The sequence below is a fragment of the Rhea pennata genome, chromosome 20, assembly GCF_028389875.1.
Source record: "Rhea pennata isolate bPtePen1 chromosome 20, bPtePen1.pri, whole genome shotgun sequence".
Classification (NCBI taxonomy): domain Eukaryota; kingdom Metazoa; phylum Chordata; class Aves; order Rheiformes; family Rheidae; genus Rhea; species Rhea pennata.
This window is the reverse complement of record NC_084682.1, coordinates 11,247,740-11,273,484: the sequence shown is the minus strand read 5'-3', so window position 1 is coordinate 11,273,484 and position 25,745 is coordinate 11,247,740. Positions and strand designations below refer to the sequence as shown.

General features: G+C 43.1%; 1 protein-coding gene across 1 annotated transcript in view; it reads right to left on the bottom strand.

The window, feature by feature from the left end:
* The window catches only part of GALNT17 (polypeptide N-acetylgalactosaminyltransferase 17), a 204,875-nt gene that overhangs the window by 71,446 nt on the left and 107,684 nt on the right, over window positions 1–25,745 (bottom strand). The window contains exon 6 of the mRNA XM_062592343.1: window positions 1,638–1,755. Within this exon, the coding sequence (XP_062448327.1) occupies window positions 1,638–1,755 (118 nt within the window). The remainder of the gene's footprint in view (window positions 1–1,637; window positions 1,756–25,745) is intronic.

Here is a 25,745-nt window from a genome sequence, read left to right as displayed (position 1 = left end):
TGCTGAAAGAATGGGGTCAGCTACATTATTTACATGAATTTTCTATTAGTTACCTGGCATTCAAACAGGAAGGCTGGCACACATCAGATGCGACTGATTTGCCACAAGGTCTTGGTTGCTCCAATGGGAACACCCGCCCTGAGACTGATTTTTAGAGCACCTTTGAAAAAATCTGCTTTCTAAGCAGTCGTACAGGGTGGATTTCCTAAATATCTTGGCCATCCAAACCAAAAAAAAATTTAAAGCGTTGGCCAGAACATAGAGCATACGAGCGTGTGAACAGCAGGGGAACACGTGGATTGGAAAGGCAAGTCTGCAAGCCCCACTGGGGAAAAAGAGGGATTATTTTTTTTTCCAAGATGATGTTTATTAGCAAGTCTTTCCAAAAATTGCAGCGCATGAAAAAGAACAGGACATAGTCTCATCATTTGTCCCGGAGACATCCATCTTATTTTTCCAGTTAAGAAGCCAATCTTCCATGAAATCCCCCAAAAACCTAACAGATGGGTTGTATTATTAGTTGTGAGAAGAATAGTTCAACAATGATAACCTTAAAAACAAAACCCTATAAACAAACAAATTTGGATATTCACAAGAGAAGCTTAGTGCAGACTCAGATTTCTGAAGGCCGAGGAAGCGGGTTGCAGGATGATGTGCAATAATTACTTCATATGGAGAGGTGCTATGTGGCATATTTAAAGCCTTTAATTTCTATTCCCTTGTTTAAATGAGATTATTGCTCCCTGTAGCCAACAACAATGGTGAGTTTTTTTTAAGTTTCTTTTGATTTGCCAGCAAAGCAAATACCAGCTCTGGTAAATCTATGAACTAAACAATGATTTTTCATTTTTACAACGGCACAGTCAATTCAATTTTCCAGTTAAAAGTCTCAAGTCTCTCCCTATCAGCTTGTTAATGTGCAAGTGCTTTATTCTAAAACATGCCTGGGAGAATCTCCATTGACTTTACCATCCCATGTTTCTCTGAACATTGTCTTCATTTTTTTTGAATCACTTTACTGTATGTAAACACTAAACCACAGCTACTATCATATATAGTAATTGAGTTATGTTGTCGTGGCAGAGTCTATAACTAGGCTTGTCTGTGTGGATTTACTGAGGCAGCGCTGAAAATGCGGCTATTAAGGTTTTGTTTATCAAAGTAGGCTTTGCCTGTTTATGAACGTATTTCATTTGCAGCTCCTTAATGCCTGTAAAATATTTTCAGGCTTCATGTCTTCTTGAGGCATTCACAAGAGTCCCACCAGCCTCCCTGGGAGTGTTCACATGACAGAAATAGCACAGTATTTTTTTTCTAAAATTTAAGATATCTACAACTTACAGCAACTAGTGTCACAACTCAACCAGGACCTGTTTATAGTAGCATGCCATTTGGTATCAGTAGCTCTTTGCATCAGGTCAGATGGAGAAGCATCCAAGAAAGGAAAAAAAAAACACATTCACCCCTAAAAACAAGTCGTTTCCTTCACCTAAACAGCAATTAAAATGTTACAAAACAAATCAACCCTCAGTTCTCATGAAGCAGTCTAATAACTGTCTACATTAACTTGTTAAAGTGTGGCTTTGGATTTCTTAAATACTCTAAAGTGCAATTTTTCTTGCGGGTGTGTCACAAACCTTGATACCCAGCTCTATGTTCTCTCCTCCATACACGTCCATTCCAGGATCAAGAAGACCTATCTCTCCAAAGAACTTCCTGTGCACAACAAACGAGCAACCGATCATCGCTGGCGTCCTGTACAAAGAGAAAAGAAGTGCACAATTATTGTCATTTTCCAATTTTTAATGGACCAAAGGCTTATTTCTGTAAAAATCCTGCTGGTTTCATGTGCTTCCTGCCACTGGTTATCCCAGAAACTTCAGAGCAGTGACTGAGCTCTGGAAGCTCAGGGACATTATTTTACCAGTGCAATGAAGCTCTCCAAAATTCAAGTTCATTACACTGCGCATAAACCAGAGAAAGAATTCTCCTCAGATTAAAGTACTGAAAAACTTGCAATTTCTGGCACTGTCATAAACATCTTGGTGTGTCTGTGGTCACAATTTCTTTGTGTCACCATTCCCCACATGCAAAGAAAGTATAGTAATCATTTTTCCCTTCTACTACTTTATTCTAGCTTTAGACTAGAAACATCTGCTGTGTTATTTGCCCCGTTGCACCAATATCCATGCTGCTTCAGGGTTAGTGGGCCCATGGGGCGTCTTGCCCTCGAGCTAACCGCCTTGTTCATCTCCACCTCTGGAAGAGTGGAGGAGCACAAAGCGCCTGGTCAGAAAAAACAACAACGGACAACTACCAATCCCAACACTGCAGAAAAAGCAGAAAGATCGAGGAAAAACACTGTGTCAGGGGTTAATCTATGATAATTGTGCAATTCTAAGGCTGTAGTAGATGGTTGTGTTTACTACATGCACATGCACTGTCCCTCCCCTGTTACCACAAAATAACCAAACCCATCATTTGAGAAGGTTGGACCAGATCTCCCCAGCCAAGGACACTGTTATGCTGTTCTGATTCACACAAGCTGAGAACGTCTTCTTCTTTTCTTTTTTTTTTTTCTTTTTTTTTTGAGTGATTAAACCCTTGCAACCCTTTCTGCAAAGTCACTCTGTGCCGCTGAACATGCACTTGACAAAACCATATCATTATGCTTGTGCTGCTCTGGGATACACTAATCTATTGTGGCTACAGTATGTGGGAAGTTCAGCTGCTGGGATATTCTCTGTAGTAAAATAGAATGATAAAAATGATTCTTTCCTTCAATCTGCTTTCATTTGGATCTATGCTGTAAAGGGTAAAGGAAAAAACAAGCATACACTTACAGGGACGAGCAGGGAAGAAGCTGTACGTATTTCACATCTAATCCATAGGCTGCTATTCTCAGACCCCTTTTGCCCACCCTGACCAAATGAAGTGATGTTGCTCTGAGCAGGAAGAAGTTCCAGCTTGCATGATGGAACAGCCCTCACCTCTGCAGTTCAAGGCTTTCAGGGCTTAAGGCCTATCCTAGCCCACATATCTGGAAATCTCCCTCCATTTCTCCAGAAACAGAAGTTCTCCAGAGGGAATTTGGTCTCAAAGCAGAAACATGTAGGATCCAGGTACACTGCATTTTAGACGAGGTCTTAAACCAAGCCAATATGGCTTCTTGAGCAAGCTCCACTGGGAGCTTGCACAAGTTGGATATGGTGTAAAGCACCTATGTACCCAAGGAGCACCTACGGGACCCTGACTCATGCCGAGCAGCTGTGGTGTTCAAGCAACACACTCCACGGCAATGGCCTTGCAACTCGGCTCTGATGATAGGAGATCAAATTAATCTTTGAGAAACACTTGAGTTCCTTGCATGAAGAGTTCCATCCACTCAAGTATTATTATTTATAGACATTTTAATACTTTTAATAGACTCGTAGAGTAGCTGAATGCTGCTGCCGTATTAAATTAGTTAGAATTAGAATCCATCAGAATTTTTTCTTCAACAGATTTTTTTTCCCTGACAGCCAGCTCGGCCTCCGTTCCAACAAGCATTATAATGGTTCATGATTTGCTGCCGCTCTAGTACTTAAGATTTCAATTCTATTGCTTTATTTGTAGGAAGTTAACTGCCATTAGCAGAAACAATTCTTTCTGAAATGACAACCATGTTAGGGATGCCAAATCTAATAGCTCCATTATCACAGACTATCACATGGAGTTAAATAAAAAGATAAGTTGCTTTGTTTTTACGCGGAAGATAAAAAGTCCAGTTCATTTCCTCCATGGGGAAACAGATGTGTGGGAGCATGGCAACGTTGGGCTTCTGCAGCCAAAGTTTGTGCATCTGCTAAAAGCACCCAGAGAACAGCTAAAGCCAGAAAATTTTCCAGGTGAAAGCTTCAATTGCATTTTGGACCAAACAAGCTGGATCACTGGCAACTTATCCGTGGAGAAGCCAAGGCTGCTAATCTGGGAGCCACTCAGCACCTGTGCCAAGGAGCCCAAGGTCGGCACCCCCCCAGGAGCCCGACGTCGGTAAGAAATGAGATCCCCATGCTTTCTCTCCAGAGACGCGCCACAGAGAGATTTTTATAATAAAAATACAACCTTTTCGCTGGCATTAACATCCTTGCAATGCATGAAGACAACATGCTTTGCTCATTCTGGAACAAGGAGTTCAATAGGGCTTATTTCTTCAAGATATTCTCCAATATCAATCCTTGGAAACCGGATCCAAGAAGAGGTCGCTGGTTCCAGCAGCTGGTCATGCTACAAGCGGCTTCTTAAAGCACAACACAAAAAGAAGTGACAAAGCAGCTCCCCAAAGCTGCTGCTTCTTCCCTAGACTGCCATCTGAGAGAACGTTTTTCACCGTTATTCTGCAGCGAGTTCTCTTTGCACAACACCGACTCACCGAGCCTGTCCGAAATTCCCATAGAAATAGCCTGATGGGGATTTTGCAGCTTCGCCTTCATGTTTTCCTCCTCTTTATTTTGCTGCACATTCCGTTTTCAGCCAATGACTCCGCTACGCATGCAAAGTAGCATTCCTGAACGGAACCGAGGTCCCTTGAGCAATACAAATTAAGCGCCACGTCCTTCTTTGTAATGACAGCTCCATATTAAATAAATGAGGGCTCATGTAGCGCTCAATTTAAACAAAAACACCGTTTGATTTTTTCGGAAACCCTTCAGAAAGGTGGACGTTTACAACAGCAGATAGCTCATCCGCAATGTAATAGCAGCCTGGAGACAGAGAGCTGATAAAGCTTCTTGTTTCCCTACCCCTTGATTAAAAGCTTTAACACAGTTTGTTTTTAAACATTGCACAGTTTAGCTCAGCTCAGTGCATTTGCCTTCATCCCAACAGCTATTTTTACTTTAACGAGAAAGGAAAAGCGGAATTGGGCGGAAAGGACGCACGGAGATGTTTAGCAGAATTAGGGGTTGCGCGCCCCAAATTCCACAGCTTGTTAGTTCCTTGTCATTATTTCACTTCTATATATATCCGCCTCTATACAATAAGTGACAAAAGGTCAAGAAGTGCAGCTTTTACGAAATATCCTCAGCCTGAATCTCTAAATAAAGATGAAGAAGGTCCAGGGAAAAACGTTTATCCTCGTCCATTAAGTTACTTTAACAGTCTTCCTTTCTTCAGCGCACAGTTACCACCAAATGATTAAAAAGTCTCGAGTAGATTGCCTCTTCAATTCAAGGAAATTAATTTTCCTACACAATTGGATTTTGCTTCCAATTTTAAACTAAAGCACAAGTTATAAAATACGTAGAACAAAAATAATTAGCGGTCATACTACTGAGAGCAGGACGCCTGAGAATGTATTTTAAGAATTGCTGGAGTGGCCAGCTTCCATTAAAGAGCTGCTGTTCTCAACACACTTCAATCATGGAGCGGCTCTACTTTCAGCAGCCCAGTGCCACAGCTTTAGTGGACGTGGCATCGCTATTTATCTGGGACAATCTTTTAGCCATCTACAAGGACTTCATTTGTCCCTCTTCCAAACTTGCCATTCCTAATTTAATGCACCAAACTCAAACATTTGATTTTGTTTTGAGATGTCAGCTCGGTCAAAAACACGCCCTGCTTTCTCCCTTTTGCTGCTTTCCTGCACCCCTGCATTGCAGCTGGAAGTCACCAACCACTATATTAGCAGGAACCACCCGGAGACTCACATATACATATGTCTCCTTACGAGCTTTTTCGCCTAAACTTAGCAACCGAGGCACAGAGTTGAACTGCACGGGTAAGATCTCATGTCCAAGCTTACACTGCATTTACAAGTAGATCCCTCGCTCCGCACCCAGGGATCACATCTGGCTTATGAGAGCTAAAATCAGACGTGTAATATGCATACATACGTATATGCAGACTCCTCATTTCAGGTAAATTATCAAAGTTGGTTAAGTTAAGAACATGGCTTCAAACGGCAGCCTTTCGATTCTTTCCCCAGCTATACCATGGTTAAGGAGAATACCACCTTTACTTATTTTTACAAGGCAGTCTTGGGCCAGGTCTTCACTTGCTTTCAGTCAAAAAGTTGGCGTACTTACTGGCCCTGCAGCGACCGGGAGGGACCCTCCTGGCCCACTCCACACGCTACGTATGGGCCGTTCTGGCTTCTCAAGAGAGATGCGCAGATTGTTTATGATAAAGCACTTAATTTTTTTCTGGTCACAGATGAAATTAAGGACCTAATTTGCAAACCGTAATGCCTTGCCAGTGTCGTACGCCTCTGTGCTTTATTTGTGGCATGATGACCATACTGTAAATCGAGAACAGGACGGGTAGCATACAGGTTTCAGCTGTACTGTGGGGATTAAATGCAACATGTAGTGTTAAAGAATGATCCTTCTGGTCATAAGCAGGTTAAACTTGGGGCAGCTAAGGGTTATTCAGTAAGTGGCAATGCCACTTAGCTACCTACTGCAAAGTGACAACTGCTTCGTCTCACTGCAAAGGAGTTGGGCGCCCTGGGCTGCAGGGGCTCCTCTGCCTCGTGAGGGCCACCGCGGAGCAGGCAAATGACAAGATGAACCACTCTCCCGAGCCAGCAGCTTCGCAGAGCGTGGGAAGATCACACCATAATAAAATACCCCTTTTGACAGGGGAAACAGCCTGGTTGGGCCAAGTAGAACAAGCCAACGGTATGATGCGACTCTGGCCCTGCCCTGTGCATCCCGATGAGGGGCCATCCACATCCATCTCAGCTCCGTGCAACCACTGCTCCACTCCAGCCATCCCTCCACTCAGCCCCGTGACCTCCCTCCCGCATCGTCCCAAAAGCAAGCATGTATGGTACGTTATGTACGTTATGTAGAGCCCATACAATCCAAAATTGATCATTAATTCAAGATTTTTTTCAGTGATTTTTTTTCAATGCCAGGGCAGCTGTGGGAGGCCACCGAAGAAGAGCACACAAGCGTGAGAGCAAGATGCTCATCACAGCTCATCCCCAAACTAATGCCACGGGAGCGCATCACCAAAGGAAAATTACATCATTTCTGTCTCATGCAGAGAAGCATCCACTTGCAGAGCCACAGTCAGACAGGAAACACCCTTGCAGCTCCCCTTCACTGCCCGTGCAATGGCTTGGGCAGATAGTGCTTGGATTTCTTCCCCACGAACGCAATAAAATGCATAGCGAGGGAAAGGCATTTTAGCCCACAGCAGCGTACCTTGCTTAATATTATCCCCTGGATGGCATCTGCAATAGCTGTTCCTTGAACTGTTCTAGCTTCCTTGCCCCACTGACTGTGTTTAATTGTCTGTCCCAAATGGGTTTACTTCCCTGCCGTCGCTGAATACAACAGAATCCGTGAAACAAATTAAAAATAAAGAGATGTCGCATGAAAGAGATGCTAGATTGAATTCCTTTTCTGCACTTATTGAAGATTAGCAAGATTTAAACTTTTAATGACACAACAGCTGGGCAAACCACATATTTTTGCAAATATCTATTATTTCTACCCGTATATGTGACCTTGCTAGCAATATGCTTGACTTTGTTACTGTTGCATGTCTGTTCCTATTTCCACATCAAAACTGACTCACTCTGGGACCTCAGGCAAAACATTTTACTTCTTTGTACCTCTGTCTCCTCATCTGTCAAATGAGTATAATACTTCACTGGTCTTGAGAATGAGCCTGTATAAATCATTTTAACAACTTCTGGACTCAAGGTGCTGAATTAGCTACCAATAATGTTACATACGTCAGACTCCCAAATTTAAGTCACGTACGATGAGAAAAGCCATGGTGGTTAATAACTTTATACTCATGGAGTCGCACACCAAACAAGCCATTTCTGGTCTTGCTTGAGGTCATCAGGAGCAACAAAAGCCACCTGCATTGCGTTGCTGTGCCCACAGCGTGTTAAGATAGAGCGGGCAAGTCTAAAGCAGATTTCTACTCCACTCACAAGCTCCAGGAGTTCAACTCAAGTTTAAAATTTCCCCTTTAGGAGAAGAACTGCTGCCAAAGTCACTGCCTTGGCAATGTCCTTCTTTATGTGTTTTGCAAAAAATAAGGTTGGCCCAGCGTTTGAAATCACAGGATGCCTGAGCAGCCTACCTGCATGCTACAGTTTTCTCAAGCCCTTCTAGGAAGGATTTTAGCATAGACATTCTTGCTATTCTAGGCAATCAAAGTGTTCACGTGCAGGGTGTAAGTCTCCAGCTCTAAGTACTTCATCAGCCAAGTTAATGAAGTCCCTGCTGTAAACCCTGCCTGAGGTCAGTGCTGCTCAGTGAACCTCAGCAGAGGTTCGGTTCCTTTCCTTTAAAAGTTTGGTAGCTTCATGGGAGCATTTTCTGCCACTTTTGCTCACTGGTGATTCCTAATTTCAACAAGCAGCGTCTTCACATAGAAGAGGGTGTAATGTGGTACCACCTCTCCCAGTGCGCTTGTAGGGATGCCAGCAGCACAGCTCCAACCTCGAGAAACCCTTCCAGACCTATAACCATAAGATGGGAGTGAGACCTGCACAGGCTCAGGAGAATTATTATATGCAAACACCCCTGCAGGTCCAAGCAGTGCTTTGGCTCATGAGTGCTCAGCACCCCATGACCACCGCCCCACCTGGGACTTGGAGGGTTGAGACCTTGTACAGGAAGCTGATGGGAGAAACACTACCCAAGCCCTTTGGAACAGTGGCCAACCAAGCTAGTTTCAGCCAGGGAGGTAGCTATAGCAAAACAGCACCACCTCTCCAAAGTAGCCAGGACACACTGCCGCACTAGTCAAGCTAGCCCACTACTGAGATGAAGGCTATCGCTGATAGACAGCACCACGTCATATCATACAAGCGCACCAGCTCTCCTAAGCTAACTTTGGGTGTCTCCAAGCAGCACGAGGTACCCTGAATCAGTTACTGTAACCCATATAGATTGGTTATTTTATGATTAGGAATAATACATGACATCACTAATAGTCATCTGAACATTTGGAGTTGTCCTCCACTATGCCTCCAACCGCAGACATGTTCACTGGGCAAGACACTGACTCCAACACTCCGAGTCCTGTGCTCCCTGTCTATATGGGAGAGCAACGCTGGAACACAGCATTTGAAGCGCATGGTTGCGAGTCTAAAAATGGTAACTTGGAGTACAGGCAGGAGCAGACTTGCACTGAAAAAAAATCACCTTGCAGAAGGTTAATTTGATAATTATCCTCCAAACGGGACTCAGTCTCTATTCAGGAATGGCTTTGAGGAAATGGTTGCAACAACAGGACTCTTCCTTAGGATAAACTTTAGAGGTGGTTCTTCATTTTAGCTAATTTAATAGCAACTCCAGAGCTACTCCTGGAGGTACCACACAGAGAGGGGAAAACATGAACTTCCCCTCTTGGTGCCAGGAGCCTGCCCTAGAGACCATCAGGAAAGAGGCTCCTTGCAAAAAGTCATCAGAACACAAGTGAAAGTGTGAAAACATCAGTATGTCAGGGCGACTTTGACTCTGAGCAGTCTCCTATTTTTTCACAAAAACAGAATTGGGAGAAATAACACCCACAGAAGCGATTTATTAGGGACAGTCATATAGGAGAGGTTGCACAGAAGTCTCGGAACTGGAGCCTAAGATTGAGAGAACACCAATCTAATATATACAGCAGCTCATATTTGAAGCCACTAAGACATATGTAAAAAAAAAAAGAAGAAGAAAAGAAAAGAAAAAAAGAAAGAGTTAGAAAGGCATAGTATTTACTTAACCTTTTTCTACTTTTCCTATACGACTAGTCCCTAAAGATCTTACATTCAAACAGATTTGGAAATCGCTCTTAAATTTTACTTGCATAAAACACATCCAGCCAAAGTATACCTTGCCATCCAACCCAGGAGTTAAGCCACAAAACCTTGTCTGCACTAGGAAAATAGAGGTTTTTCTCACATCCTGTTAGTTAAAACCTGTTAATTAACCCGAGATAAATCCCTAGCAAAAACAAAGTAGCTTCAAATTTTAATCTGAGTCGGGAAGTGAGAGCAAATCACAGTCCACGCAGACTGCGTATCGACATGCCGCACACGGAAAGCAGCCGTTACCTACGCACACCCATAAAGGTTAATCGACAGAAAGTCACAGCCTTTTACTGCTGTCGACAAGCGGTGACCATCAGTCACCTCTTCCATGCAAGACGTGTCCTCCTGAACAGTCAATTCAGGGGATCAGAGTCTCATGCAAGCTTTTCATCAAAAGGACAGTGTTTGTATATGTGAATCGGGCCCATTTATTCCAAGTTAGAGAGACAGAGAGACAGAGAGACAGAGAACTCCCCAGGGCAACTTCAGGGAGTTTGAAAAGTGAGATGAAAATCTCACCTCTGATAATTGGCAATGACCAAAATCCACCTTGCCTGGCAGTTCAAAACAAGGAGGTGCCTTCAGAAGGCCTCCCAGGTCCTGGGATTCAATACCAAGAGCTGGTCAGCAAACATCACCAAAATAGTTTCCAAGTCCTCAAGAAGACATCATATTTAGATAGCTCTGGACATAAGGATTTGTGTTTGGATTGCTTCAAAGATCCCAGGGGCACTAGTACAGCTGGGAAAGGTGCACACACACAGCTCGGCAAAATGGAAAGATTTCTTGTACTTGATTTCCTCCAGTGCTCCTTTATAAATGATCTTTCTGCACTTCTCACCCCCGTTTAATGTAACAAAAGGTTGGGTGGAACAGAAGGGAAAGGAGGAAAAAAAAAAAAGTGAAGGTTTATCCGTAGAAATACCCAGGAAGGAAGCCTGCTTTGTGTGTGAACGCTCATGCTTACCAATCCAATTCTAATCCCAGTCCCACTGGTTTTGAACCGGGACCATCTAATTCATCATGGAAAAAGTAAACATCAGTTATAACAAATTTCCAATGGGCAAATTTTGGTACCATCCCAGACCATTCGCCATTCAACTTGCCATAGCCCCAAAGCCACCAGCGTCTGTGCTGCCTTGCTCTCAATGAAGGGCTGGTCCAAAATGCCCCTCTTGGGATGATTTTGTCAGAAGTATTTCTGTTCACTTGCTATTGGTAATGAGTGCAATGCAATTGCAATTTCATTGCCTTACATTATTGCTCGACTGCTAATTAAATGATAATTACTTTTAGATGTAATATGTATAACTAACAGGCACTTAACAGGAACATGTTATTTACTTTTCTTTTTCTAACGTGAATATATTTTTCCTCAAGGATACCTAAGGGAATGCCTTTAAGTTCCTCCACCTAGTATAAAAATAACAGGTAAACACATTTTTCATCTCTGCCTCACACAACTCGCAGATGAGCTGAACTCAGCAACAAGTTGTGCCCCTGGGTTGACATGCTGATCCAGAGTTTAAGGATCATAGTTCAACTCTGCTCCTTCACTCAGGTCTGATCTGGATCTTGGTACCCAAAATGGGCCTTAGGCACAATTTTATGTCCCAGCCTATATTCAAGAACAGAGAAATCAACATCTCTATTTATTTTGATGGATTTGCAAGTGCATTCCCCAGGTGCTCGGCATGCAACTGCTGTTCACATCTGGACTGTGGCACTCTGCCAGATGCAGGGGTTTCGGGGCCCCTCTTTGCAGGAGGTGGGAGTGATGCAGGGAGCTGAGAGGAACACGTAGCCGTCAGCAGGAACGACCTCAACACAAAAGCCACTGTTACTTTCTAAAAACACAGCTAGAAGTGGTTGTGCCGCCACCTCATCTGGCACACGAAGAACATTTCTGCATCCATATGCACCCGTGCAGATCCCTCCAACCAGTCCTAAAATGAAAGAAACTGCATTTTACAGATAGACTTTAAAGATGTGATAATATGAAGATGAGCACTTTGGGCCCAGCAGGTGAGTATCATTCCCTTTCCAGTTCATAACTGAAAGAGAAGTTTCATTTTTCACTCTGAACACTCAAGCCAAGGCCTAGAACTTGAGAGGTAGACTTCTCTTGCCATGAATTGCTATGTATATCAAAGATGCTGCAAGCCAAAGGGAGAAACACACCAACAAAACCGCTCTTGATGGGCTGTCACATAGTAGAATTAAAAAGTAATTCCCTTGACAGTTATAAACAGAGAATGAGCATCTGTCAGCTTTGGTGGTCCCAAAGAAGTCATGCAAATAAAAGAGCAGTGGAAGATTAACACCATCGTTACGTAAAGCTATGCTTCTGCATGTGGTCAAAACCACCTCTCTTCCATGCAAAGGTATTTCACACAGCCGCTTGGAAACCTCTAGTACAGGTATAATTCAGTGACCAGCATAGTTTCCTTAAAACATTCAGAGCACTTCCTAAACAAATCCATACCAAATGCAAAGTGCCGTCTGAAGCTCGCATTGGATTGAGCTCTTCATTATTAATTAGTTTCACACAACCTTGAGTTGCTTTCAGATATATTGCTGTGATGGAGATTGAAGCTATAGATTCAAGAGGCTAAAGATATTGGGAATTTCATGGACATAATCGAGGATAGGATTTAGACCAACGTATTTACATCCACTATAGGCTGTTGCTAAGAACAGGAATGTAAGTAATGGTTATTGACAGATGGAGCAGTTTCACTCGGAGGGTAAACGAGAGTGCAATGAAATAGCCCCGTAAGCACCTCAAAGGAGTCAAGTAATGTATTTATTTTGACAACTACTTGGTATGAGCCCATTCGTAGGAAGGGTAATGTTCAGGTTTATCTTACCCTTCACGCGTTCATAGCGTGGAAGCACAGTTCCTGAGAAATACAACAGATATGTTTTCTGCCTCCAGCATTTAACAGCAAATGTCATTCTTGTTTCTCAGGGTTGAGGACTTATTTTCTTTTAAATATTGAGCAAAGCAGAAGGAAAAAAAAGGAAAAATAAATATGGGGAGAAACATATCAAAATACAAAAGCAAGGTCCATGAAGATGACTGACCAGTAAGGAAGTTCAGAGGTTTGATTCATCTCCATCTGGAATAAGACAGATCTACCTAATCGCAAATCAAATATTGTCCCAGAGATTTACAAAGGGATTTAATCAAATGGTCCTGTTTCTTTCAAGGGTCAACCAACTTTGAGCCAGAGGCTACAAAAGTAGAATTCTCATCTCATCCCAGGTGCACTCATGACACCAAAAGATTCATGAAAATTGTAAGCCTCTATGCGTCATCCCATAGATGCTCACAGTTGGGAACTGCTTCTTTGGAAGCAAGAGCTCTTTAGGAAGAGCCTGACAGTGGTGTGAAGCAACCTTGACCACAGCACAAGCAATGAGGCTGTTAAAGCAGCAGATGACCTGACCTCTGGTTGGGGTTTTCACATCTGATGACAGAGTCATACAAAGCCTGAGCATGTCAAACTGTCACGTGATTTTTATTCTGGTGCGATGGGACACATTCACCATGAACCCACTCAAAACTAGTTCAAGCATCTTAAATATATATATATATTGATTTTCTAAATGGAGAAGTTGAGTTCATGGCCATCTTGAAGCTCGTGGCAAAACTCTCAACAGCTCCCTGGTGGCAAGAGTTCACCTTTAACATAAAAAAAAAAAGAGAAAATAAAAAGTGCTTGAATTATGGGTTGCTCATGCAAACAGCTACTATACATTATCAGCAAGCTTGTGCTCTCTGGCTTCCGATAATTAGGCAAATGTACGGGTTGGGATGAATGGGCTTACCCACGCATGACACCAGAATCAGCTAACAAAGCATTGGACCTGATGAGGAGCCAGGATCTCACTTGCGCACATAACTCCAAACAGTGTGGAAGCTCATCAGAAGTTGGCATCTTTAGGGAGCAAAGGAAATGGAGGAAATGGGCCATTTTCCCCCCTCAAACTGACATCACAAGGAATATACGTTGTTCACTGATTACACAAAATAGCCTTGCAGCTCGAAATGGAGAAATGCAGCCAGAAGCATAGTGGTGGTTGTCCTTGTTTTCTAAAGGGAAGAGATCTTGAAGTGCTTTGCATTTGCGTTTTGCTCACAGAGCCTTTGGTTCGCACCCAAATACATCTGCCACAGAAAGCCTGACTCTTTTACTCGCATTTTTCTTAAAACTTAAGCAGGACCAGATTCCTTGGCGCAGAGAGTTTGCAGTTCACCCTGGTAAACGTCCAGCATGCTACGGGCTTGAAACAAATCACGACTTTGTAACTGAATCCATGGTCTGGAAAAAAAAAAAGTCTGTAGGGAGTGGATGTCAGTGTCTGAACTCTTAGAAAATTGGCCAACAAGAAGGGGAAACCTTCATCACGGGATCGTCCGAGGAGTTCTGCAAATCCCAGATGAACTGAAGACAGGCTAACCAAACACAGAGCTGCAACGAGTTTACACTGTAAGCACGTGCTCCATACCTTCTAATCCCAACTGCTTTCTGATTCTTTGGATAACATGCATTAATATAAATGGTGTTTTTTAAGTTTTGTCTGCAAAGGCTTTTTGCTTGTGCAAAACTCTCAGTTGGAAGGAAAGATAAAAAAAAAAAAAAAAAAGAGGCATGTGCTAGGAATCATTGCCAGTTGTATCACACAGAATAACAATTATGTCCTCTATTTATATAGCGCACTGCATGCCAAAACAGCCAAAAGCACTCTTACTCCATTTTCGCCTTTAATCAGAAATAACATCCGCTGATTTTAGCGGTCTGAGTAAGGAGTAAGATAAAACAAAGGAAGTGAGGAAAGATTTAACCCCTGCCTGCCAGACCTTCCGAGAAGCTGTAGGTGCAGGAGGAGGCTGCTTTGTAACATCACGCGGCAATGTGATGGACCGAACCGCAGATGGAGAGCGAACACCCAGCACGTACCCTTTGAAGCCACGGAGGAATCTGTATGCAACCTAAACAGGACAAGTGCTGCAACAAAAAGGTTCATAATCTGTACACAAAAAGCATTCAAACACTTCCACATTAACGCCTATGCTGAAGAGCCTTTCTGCTAAGGTCTCACTTCACCATCCTTGCTTTAGGGGCAAATCAAGAATCTGGTGTTTTAAAATTCGAAAGACCCAACTACGGAATGCAGGCGTGCAATGAAGAAGTCACTTAGAATTAAGGAAACCCTTTAAACCCATTCTGATTGGTTTGAGATAAATTTCAGAGATTTTTTGACGAGAAATTTCCAAAAAGTAAAAGAATATTGTCATGTAAGATATCATATAGCATTTGCATTTTTAAAATTGCTGCATTTTTAAAATTTGCATTTGCATTTTTAAAATTACTTCTAGATGTGCAGCAAAAAACACAGGCAAGCAAACTGTCCTACTGGTAGCCAGCTTGAAGAGCATCTCCCAAACTGAAAAAATAAAACATAAAACACCCTGAGCTTTGCTCTCCTAAGTATCTAAATGTAAGTTGTTAAAAACAGTTTGGTAAATTTTGTTCTTAATCTTGCAGTACCTCCTTTAAAAATACGTTTTCAACTTAAAGATGACAAAGCAAAGCAAGCCCAGAATATGCTTTTCAACATGATCAGCGCTTACTTCTAATCTTTCCATAGGTTCCTACAGAGCAAAACTCCAAACATGTCCTTGGCACTGGCTGCACAAGCATCCCCGACGATGTCGCCCCCCCACCGTTACGCACGCGTCTAACTGCTACCCTTGTTCAGGGCCTCAGCTTTCCTGGAGGCCAAAACAGCTTGTTAATGTTCATAAAACCGCTTCCCTCCACCTGAAGGTCTGTGAAACCTCCCTGCCTGTTCTCAATATATTTTGAGAGAAAAGGCAAACGCATGTATGTGTCCTACGCAAAAACACAGTGGATCTGGGAGATTCCTGGATTTGGAGCCTATGACAAATGATGCTGAGATAGCGCAGAAAGAAGTCATCGCAGAAGAGTACAGGCTACCTGAGAGGTGCAACGATGCTGGCAGGAGGTTTGAGCTGCATATGAAGAGCCCAACTAAATTCAGAGCAGAAGTTTATAGGAGAAAGGTTTGTGTGTTCATAGCCAGAGTTAAAGTGGGCATTGGCTTGGGGGCTATCCAATTCAGAACAGCTCTCCAGTTCCCATGCCATCTGGGAACGGGTACAGGGCTGGGAGATGTCAAGAGCCAAGATTCCAGCTCTGCTGCTCACCAGCAGGTCGCTGGACACGGGGTGGCACAGGCAGAGGAGCTGGGATGGCAGGGAAGGGAAGACACTCGGCGAGCACCTGTGAGCTGGGACCCCACCAAGGGTACAACAAGCCACATTGCTCCCCATACGCTCATGCAAACATCCTGACAATATAAACTTTTAAAAACACAATTATTTTAGCAAAAGGCTTATCGGACAATGCGTTCAAGAAAAAAAAAAAAAACTCCCATGCATTCCTTGAGGAATTCTTTGAGGCCAATTAGCCTCGTCCTATCTGCAAATGAACAAAGTTGCTGGAAGAAGGCAAATCCAGGCTCTGCCTCTACGTCTCGCTTTCTGGGACCGGGGGTAAAGCCCAGCTTCACAATACTTTTGCCTTTGAGTGCAGCAGCTTCTCCAGAACTGCTTTTGAGTCAGGCTGGGAAGACGTAAGAGCCAAAACTCAGCAGTGTTTACCTGGCATTTAAAGGATCTGCATGGGTTTTTTTCTCCTTGTTAATTTAATTTGACAGAAGATAGCAGGAAGGCTTCTGGCTCCCGGGTGGGCAAAGTGGATAAACAATAGGGATTTTTAAAAGAAGCTGAAACTAAAACACAAAAGGAGGATGCCTGCGCCACAGCAAACAGCTTTTTGCATTGCCTAACCAAGTGGCACGTCCTTTTCCCATCAAGTTCCCTGAACCTCCACATGCTATAATGAGACTATTTTCATGCTTATCACTCACCTGTTTCTACCTACCCTTGATGTTTGATTAGCTCATTTTGATTGGGAAAAAAGAAAAAAAAAACAAAACAAACAAAAAAAAAAAAAAAAAGGGCACTTTTAGAGCAGGGTTAGCTACCAGGATGGATTTTGCAGGAGGAGAGTCATGGCACAGTCACATCCTGCCACCCGACTGCTTCTCCGCTCCACCGCCGAACCAGTGTTCGGAAAGAGCAACCTCTAATCATGCTGCTTCAGAAAAAAAGCACAACAGTGAACAATTCCTTAACGGCAAAATATTACGTTAACACCGGCGCCGTAGTCAGAACGGCATGAATTTAGCATTGCATGTGTTCTTACAGAGGAGCTCTTAAATCCTTCCGTTTTTATTATTTCCCCAAATACTTTTACGTGGGGGCAGCTATGCCATACAAACTCCAATAGGCAGTGCACAAGGCAGAACATCTCATTTGCTGCCCCTAGACCTAGTTTTAACAGTGAGATGAGTTTAAACAACAGTTGCTGACACCAGTTGATTGCACCTGCAGAACAGAGCAGCAATGGGTCCAGTCCAACCACAAATCATTCTGTCCTCTCAGAAGCATATCTGAGCACAAACTTTTCCAAGGTCCAAACACCCCCTTTTTCTCTTTGCAGAAGTCTCAGCCAAGCTGAAACATGCCTAGACTTGGAGTCTGCGATTTTGGAAGCTCACCACTTCAAACCAGGGATGGGACAAGGTGACTTTCTCCATTGCCTGAAGCAGAGGAGTAGTCTAGGAGTCGTAACTTTGGTGCACACAGATGAAAACAAGGTTAAGCCACTCTTTGCATCTGGATATGCAAAGAAATACTCAAGGATGGGATTATCATTTATGCAGGTGGACGTTTATGCAGGGTGCAGATGGACAGTGAGGTGCAACTGTTAGGGGCATCTCCCCAATGGCAGAAGAACTAGATCTTCTAGATCTAGTTCTAGAAGATCACGGACAAAGGTGCCACAGGCCAGGGCACCAGCATCCAAACCGGAGCTGGCTCGCTTGGCTTTGGTAGGTCACTGCAGATAGAAAAGCTGTTCTTCTAGCAGTGACAGGTTTTAATTAAAGCAGAAACATACGACTCTAACTCATATTCTCAGTTACATAAACCCAGAAAAACTCCACCACAATCAGATGAATGACTCTGGATTGATCCCAGCCAAAGTGAGATCAGATTTTTGGCCAATCAGCTATATAAGGAATGCATTAATTAAACAGCAGCTGCTTCACAATTTGTATAGTTTTATCAGCCACTCACTTTGACAAAACAAACAATCAGCAAGACACTGCAAATTGTCCACAGCTTAAATAGGATGTTACTCCATGAGAAAAAGCCAATAAAAATTTTTCAATGACATCTTAAGCCTTGATCCTTTTTAAAAGGCTAACTGCACTGAAAGTCACAGGACTCAGACTTGAAAGCTCACATAAATGATGTGAAGCAGACAGAGACAGGCAGCCAGCTTCCACTTCAGCACCCACAACCCGCTTAGCGTTACTGGTTTCCCACTGACATGAAAACTTTGGTTTTAGCTCAACCCTCCAAAATAACAAACCAAAAGGACCGTCAACCACATAAATACTACTTTGGAACACTAATACAGACACTCAACTTAATTGCTAAAATAAGATCTTTTCACTTCTATAAACATGGAATACACTTTTAAATGGTACTTTAGAAAAGTAAGATTACTAGTGGTATAAGAGTTGTTCTCGTCAACCAGAGAGGATTAAAAAATGGAGCTCAGAACACGTTTTATGATACCAGCATATATCGGAAGACTTTTTACCATTAAAACATGTATAGGATGCATCTTTAAGGCTTCAAACAGTAACAGTGGCACTCGTGCTTTCAGAAAATAACCTGTAAAGCACATGAGAGTGCACTCCCTCTACTTCACCGTCCATCATCTGTACTATACCTCCCGTGCCCAGGAAGCGCACGTGAAATTACTTGGATTTTTTTAATGGAACTTTTGAACTGCCAGCAAACTGTTAACACTTCTTCATATTATTTACTCCACTGCCTCAGTTCTGCAGTCCCAAATGAAAAAGAAAAGAAGGGAAATAAAACAGGCAAACAAATAACTTGGGATCAAACACTAAAGGGCATACTAAGGTCACTCCAGCTCAGTCCTCCCCCAGAATCGAGAGGTCAAGCGCAAAACTCCAACATAGGCGAGAAAGTTTAAGTAGGGAGTGATTTACCTGCTGTTTCTTACAGGAAGATACTAGAAGGCAGGAATGCAACAACTGGGATTTACAAAAAGAAAGCATTTTAGCACAAATATAATTAACATTGGAGATGCATTGCCGCACTGTCAGGAGAAGTTAGAGCATTCAGAGCATTTCCGGCGCACAGTCCAAAAATGCACTTTGAACAGCCAGGTCCAGGCACAAATGGGCACCCGGTTCCTCGTCACTTGTAGCATCAGGTGGGAGGAAGAGAGTGCTCTGGACTTGCCATTTTCCTCTTGCTTTTCAGAGGTACCTGCTGTTGCCCACTGGCAAAGGCAGGACCCTACACGGGACTGGTTTACATTGCATTGAACATGACTGTTCTTGTAACACCTCACAATTTAGGCAACTCATTTTCTTATTTTTTTACATTTTAGATTTCATGCACTGTTTTAAATGCCCTTTACTGAATACATTCAACAGGAGGTCAGATCCTAAAATGTTAAAAACTGTGTGTGGGGGGGGGGGAGGTGCTTTTTGATACCATTTTCTTGCCTTCGTTTCCAGTGAAATGCAACATTTCAGCATAAAGCTGGCATCCAAATTTTGACTTCTGACATTTCCAACCAGCCCCAGAGCACTGTGCTGCTCCACGCATGACTGAACTAAAACGGAAGTGCATTTCAGATGAACTGGCAATCTTCACGAGGCATTTCAGTAATGCTCATGAGATTAATTCACAAGTGTAACGCTACCTCCACCACACATCATTGCTACTTTGCTTTGACATCATTTCCCATTACATGTGAATTAACACAGCAGCAATATCTCTTGTGCACTAGTTAAAAGTTGGGCAAGATCAATGCTGCTCCGGAAATCAAGCATAACCAGGCAAAGATCTCAAAATAATACAGCTTTGCTTGAAGCCTGCTATCCTAGACAGGTTGTACCCAATGCCCCATAGAGTCAATGCACTTACTACATCTTTGGAAAACAGTCTCCACCATCCCTCTTGGCATCACAGAGGCAAACAAGGACAAGCCAGACTCCTGTCCCAGGATTAGCAGAAAGCATTATTTTATGTACGGACAAGTGCCAACATGGCTCCATAGAACCGCATGCTCCAGACATTTGACCTAAAAATCACATCTGCCTTCTTAACAAATACATAGAGCACACTGCATTCATGTGACCACAAATTTCATGCTTGCCACACTGTGCTTGGAACAGATGCTTGACAAAACTCCAGGGATATAAATAGGGCAATCATTTACTAAGGCCATATGTTGGAAGCATGTAAGATGTACTTGCTTAACTGAAAAGCCTTCAAATAACAGTAATGATAATAATAGGACTGAACAGATCTCAGATCTAATATTCTTTGGAGCTTCTTGGTTTGGGGCATTATTTGCTAGAAACTGAAATAACCTCTAAAGAACGTTCCTCTGCCCCTTCTAATGAGCATCTCCAGTAACAATGGTCAGACTGAAGGGCAAGTGTGGGAAACACCACGGACCCAGAGGCCCCTGAGTCGAGCCAAGAATCGGGGCTCTGCACACCATTCGTTATGATGAGAAACAATAAGGGGACGCCAAGGGAATTTCTGCAGCAAGACGTTTGAGGGCATGGTTGCCATTCAGAGGGACCTAGCAGAGAGGACTCTGGAATTCAATATGGACAAACGCCAAGACCCACACCTGGAGAAGACTAACCCTTCGTGCCATGACAGTCTGGGGCTGGCCAGGGCAGGCAGCTCAGCTCAGAGGGACCCAAGTGTCCTGGGGGACAGCAGGTTAAATGTGTCAGCAGCGTGTCCTGGTAGGAATAAAAGCAAGCAGCACATGGGCCGTAGCAACATGAGCACAGCCAAGACATGAAGGGGAGGGACTCCTCTCCTCACTCGGCATGCACCAGGTCACTTCATGAATACTGCATCCTGTTTTGAGCCCACGAGTGTCCAAACACTGGCATAGAGAGCATGTGTTTGTGGAATAGTAATAGTAGCGGAGAGCCCCTGAGATGGTTGGGGCAGGAGCACAAGCCCTGCAAGGAAAACAAACAAACAAACAAACCAGGTTTCAAGCCTGGAAAGGAGAAGGCTTTGGGGGAGCTTGACAGCAGTCTTCAAAACCTGCAAGGAGTTCACGGAAATGACAGAGCCAGGCTCTTTTACACTCTGGTCTGAAGTCAGCCCTTCCGAGTTACTAAGACCAAGTGAGCTGCTCTTTGAAGAGCTTCATCTGGACATTGCTTAGCAATGGAGCAGGACTTGTTAAAGGCAGATTTCTTTGTATTTTTCTTCTGAGTAGAATTCCCTTTCCTTTCAGGAGCCTTCATATTTGATGCATCTAATTTCACTGTTATGTTTTTTGGAACATCAAATATTTCCTAGTTTTGGTTTTTAATATAAGGGAAATTACGTACACCATATGTGAGGGGCAGCAGAACATGCTGACTGCCTGAGTGGGTGGCAAAGTCTAGAGGGAATAGCAGCAGAAGGGAGGGAAGTGCATGAAACATTAGCGTTTCAAAGCTGCTGAGCAAAGGAGGAAGCCTGCGGCAGCCAGGTTTGAGATAGACCCTTAATCCATCATTCTACATCCCCTACGGCAAGGGAGGCAAAGCGCCAGCCCAATGGCCAAATGTGAAACATATGGTGAATAATGCAAAACCCATCAATTTTTCTGATGAAATCTCAGAAAGAAGATAAATAAGCCACTTCTTGCCTGATTCTTTTTACTGTGAAAAGGGACAAATCCCACAAAGTGCTGATCATCAACAACCTTTTCAAAACCTAGGCATACAGCTGAAGCTCATGGGTCATGAAAATGCTCCGTACCTTTTGTCCATTAGTGAACGGTTGGACTGCTGGGAGAGTTTAGCTCTCCTTGTTCTTGTGAAGATGTGTTTTCAACTTCATTGCCTAATTTATTTCCCCCTCTCTTGTTACAGAGGCTGTGCATCCTATGCCTGAATATTCACTACCACTCAGAGAAAGGCTCTGACGTTGGCTGAGGTTATACCCATCTTGGAAAGAAAGCCAAGCGATACGGCCCAAAACTTTGTTCACCAAAGTTGCCAGTGGTCCCAGTGCACATAATCCAATGCACTTTTTTCTCTCAACTCAACCATGTTTTCTGCTTCATACTGTGCATGACAGTGCAAACAATACCTTGCACAAGAGCTTAGTTTAAAGGAGACAGGAATGGTAAATAAGCGTGCTGAGAGGATATGAATTAGTGTTCTGGCCTCAGGGTACAGGTCTACGACTATTTCTGCCTGCCTTGCAGCCTGATGTGTGGCCTTGGGCTGGACACTTCTGCTTTCTTTTGCGTCACTCCGCCTGTAAATACATTTATCCAGCTATTGAGACTTCAAGGCCTTTGCAATAAGGATAGCTTCTACTGCGTATTGGAACAATGCCTATCAAATGCTTTATCTTGTTCGGGATCTACATAGGAAATACGGTGACACAGATTGAAAAAACCACTAGTGTCAACAGGTCAAGGAGGGAGTATAATAAGAGTTAGTGCTCAAAACCTCTCCCTCCTCTAAGGGAAGAAAAAGAAAATAAGGAGAAAAAAAAAAAAAAAGAAAGAAAAACAGATATTGTTGACCAGAATGAGATTCAGTTGGTCAAGTTAACAATAAGGCTTGCAACTCCCATCAGCAAATTTACCAGAAACCATTTATACGGCTGACGTGAAGCTTTTATAAACCATCTGTTACGGGCTTACATTTGCTGGTAAATGTAACTAATGTTTGTAGTTGTTAAACTTTGTCATTTTAAGACAGTTTCACGTTGTTATAAATTAATTTTAGCTCGTATGACTCACACTGCTGTTAACGAGACGCTGCTTCTTTGAGACAGAAAGGATAGCCCAGCCAAGCCTTTCGCCTCCTCCTGCCTGCTTCCAGTTACACCTTGTGCTTCTCCACATCTAACAGAAAGTAAACAGGTTTTACCATCTGCTGGTAAAACCTAATAAGCCCGACCCTGGGGTGGAGAAAAACTCTTTTCCACCAGTTGGAGATCTAACATGCTGTGGTTTCCACAAAGATCACTGACAGTGGCCAACGTTTTGCATGACTTCTGAAAGAGGGTTTTCACTTAATTACTATTCCCTTGCCTTTTTTCCTCTCCCACTCAGAACCAGGCAAAGAAATCTCTCCTTCTAAAACGGCAGGACGCAAACCAAGCGTGTTAATGGGCCACTGTACTTACAGACAGGGAAGGTTCCTTTCAGGGAGCACCCTTGACGTTGGATGTTAATAAGAGAAAATCTTCTGGGACAGGAGGGTTCTTTAGAGGTATTAATGTCCTTATTTCTCAGGATTTCAGAACTCAGACAACATTTTGCATCCACAAGGAATGAAAGAAGAGCTCTCATGAGCTCTGGAATCCAGCCTCCTGCTCTCATATCCTATCCTTATGTATTTTTTTTAAAAAAAAACCTATTTTTAAGGCAAAGACTGTGGCAAAATGCGGGCTGTGTCGTAATTCATGATCCACGTTCTCTATCACCTTTTATTAACACTGAATCTTTTGGCTCTTACAAAGGATGACATACTGACTTTCCTTGGCTGTCTTTTCTGAGCTCAGTAAAAAAAGTGAAGGATGCTGTCATTCCCCATGGATCACCTGGATAAAAAGGAACTCAATGGCCATTCAATTTTTAGGCTGCATGATGTTGATCGTTTTGTTGAAGTCACCTCCTCCATATTAAGTCTCTAGGAAAAAATGAGCTGAAAAACCTGTTTAAGAAATCATAAAATAATACAGATTTACAGCTAGCATTATTTAACCAAGTCATACAGAAGGTCTTTGGAATTAGTTTATGAAGTTTAGCCTGAAATATGACACTACACAGTGCTTGTCATTACTTCACCCTTGTGTTTTGCAGGAAATAAGAGGATCAGTAAGAGTCCAGCTCATAACACACACACACACATGTGGAAGGAGAAAAGGAGGAGGAGGAGAAGATAGCTGTAATGAGGAAACTTGGAGAGAGAGGGAACTATAGGGTTTTTTTGTACTGAATAGCGTAGTTCACTGCACTTAACTTTAAGGCAAGCTCTCCCCTACTTTCCATCCCCTCAGCTTGGGGCACAGACTCCCTCCACCAGACACTTGAATCAGCATGGTAGGCAAGTCATCTTACTCCCTAACAATATTATTTTCTCACAATTTAAAAAGCAGCACAAACAATCACCTCCCTTCAGGGCACGCTCCACCTTGAGACATCACTGAGGTAATGGATGAGACTCACGCAGGAAGCTGCTCGTTGGCTCTGCATGCCTAAAGCTCTTTTTTAGTCTCCACTTTTCCCTTGCTTACTACATGAAAAGCAAGAGCACTGCAAAAAAGGCAGAGACACATGAACTTGCTCCATCCCTGCTCTAGGCTAAGTTCACCCACCCTGGCATTCTCCACGGAGGTGATGAGCGAGGCATGGCTCCATGCTAAGTTCATCACAGAGCTTTCAGCTGGCTCCAAGCACTAAGAGCAAACTTGCCTCTGCCTGCCACACACTGGCCACTCTTACGCAAACCAGTAGGCCCACCCTTGTCATGAACTGGAGCGTATCGTCAGCCACCAAGCAAGTCCAAACTGAAGGGCTCAGCAGGGTGCTGCTGCCCTAGCTCCAGTTCAGAGGACAAGTGCCCTGCTCACTCCTCAGAGCCAAGACCTGTTCTCTTTTTTTATTCAAAGGTACAAATAACAAGAGGTTGTGCCGGAAAGAAAAAAAAAATGAAGGCTATTTTCCCTTTGCTTGTATAAAGCAAGAAAGATAATGCCGATTTGCTCTAGAATAAAAATGCCACTAGTTATTTATCCAGGTGAAGAATTAGGTATACTGCACTAGCTAGGAAAAACTCAATGAGAAAGTAAATCCTTAGGACAGAGTGCATGGGAAAGAAAAGATTAATTGATTTGTGACTACAAGGAGGTTTATTCAGAACCATATTTATCACTACAGAGCTTTTGAATTCAGTAGCAATTCTACTCAATTTTCTTCTGCAGGCTTTCTTTGCTACTAAAGGAAATATATCATCAAGAAAAGAGAAATGACACTCACTTTTAAGGAGCATCACTTTGCTTTAGAAAGTAAATTAGGCTTCAGAGTCCCCAGCTCTGGAATATCTACTCAGCATTTCACATCCAGGTGGGATTAGGCACTTTTCACACAACGTTAGGAGGAGTGCTTCATGTACACAGGGGGCTTTAACTTGCCCTTGGTAGCTGTACAGCTTTCTCGGAGATAACAGAGACCTCCTGGCACCAAGCAGAGGAAAGACACAGAAGCTCACCTGAAGGGGCCGACATTGTCAAGTTGCTCAGAGGAGAGGAAGAAAAGCTCGGTTCTGTCTCACGTCCACTTTTGTGATGGGAGTGCATGTGGTCCTCAACTCAAGAGTAAAGTTGAACCCATTGACTACGTTGATTTCAAATCAGTGGCAGAGCTTGTCCACCTCTTTAAAATGTGCTTCCTGGAGATGCTGTTTGGAGTCTGTGATACGATACGGAGTCTCTCCCCGGCCAGAAAGTTACTGACGCTTCACAAAACAGACATCTCCAAAGACAAAGCAACAACTATTTGACTGCTGATCCTATTATTTAAAGAAAAATGCAGCAATTTATCCCTTGTCTGTGATTCTATGTCTGCACACTTCAAAGCTGTTGCCTTCTACTCCTCTTGTACCACAATAAAAAATTGGTCAGCTTTTTAATTTCTCAGAATTTCAAAATCACTCTGTAGAACAGATTGGTCTTTTAAAA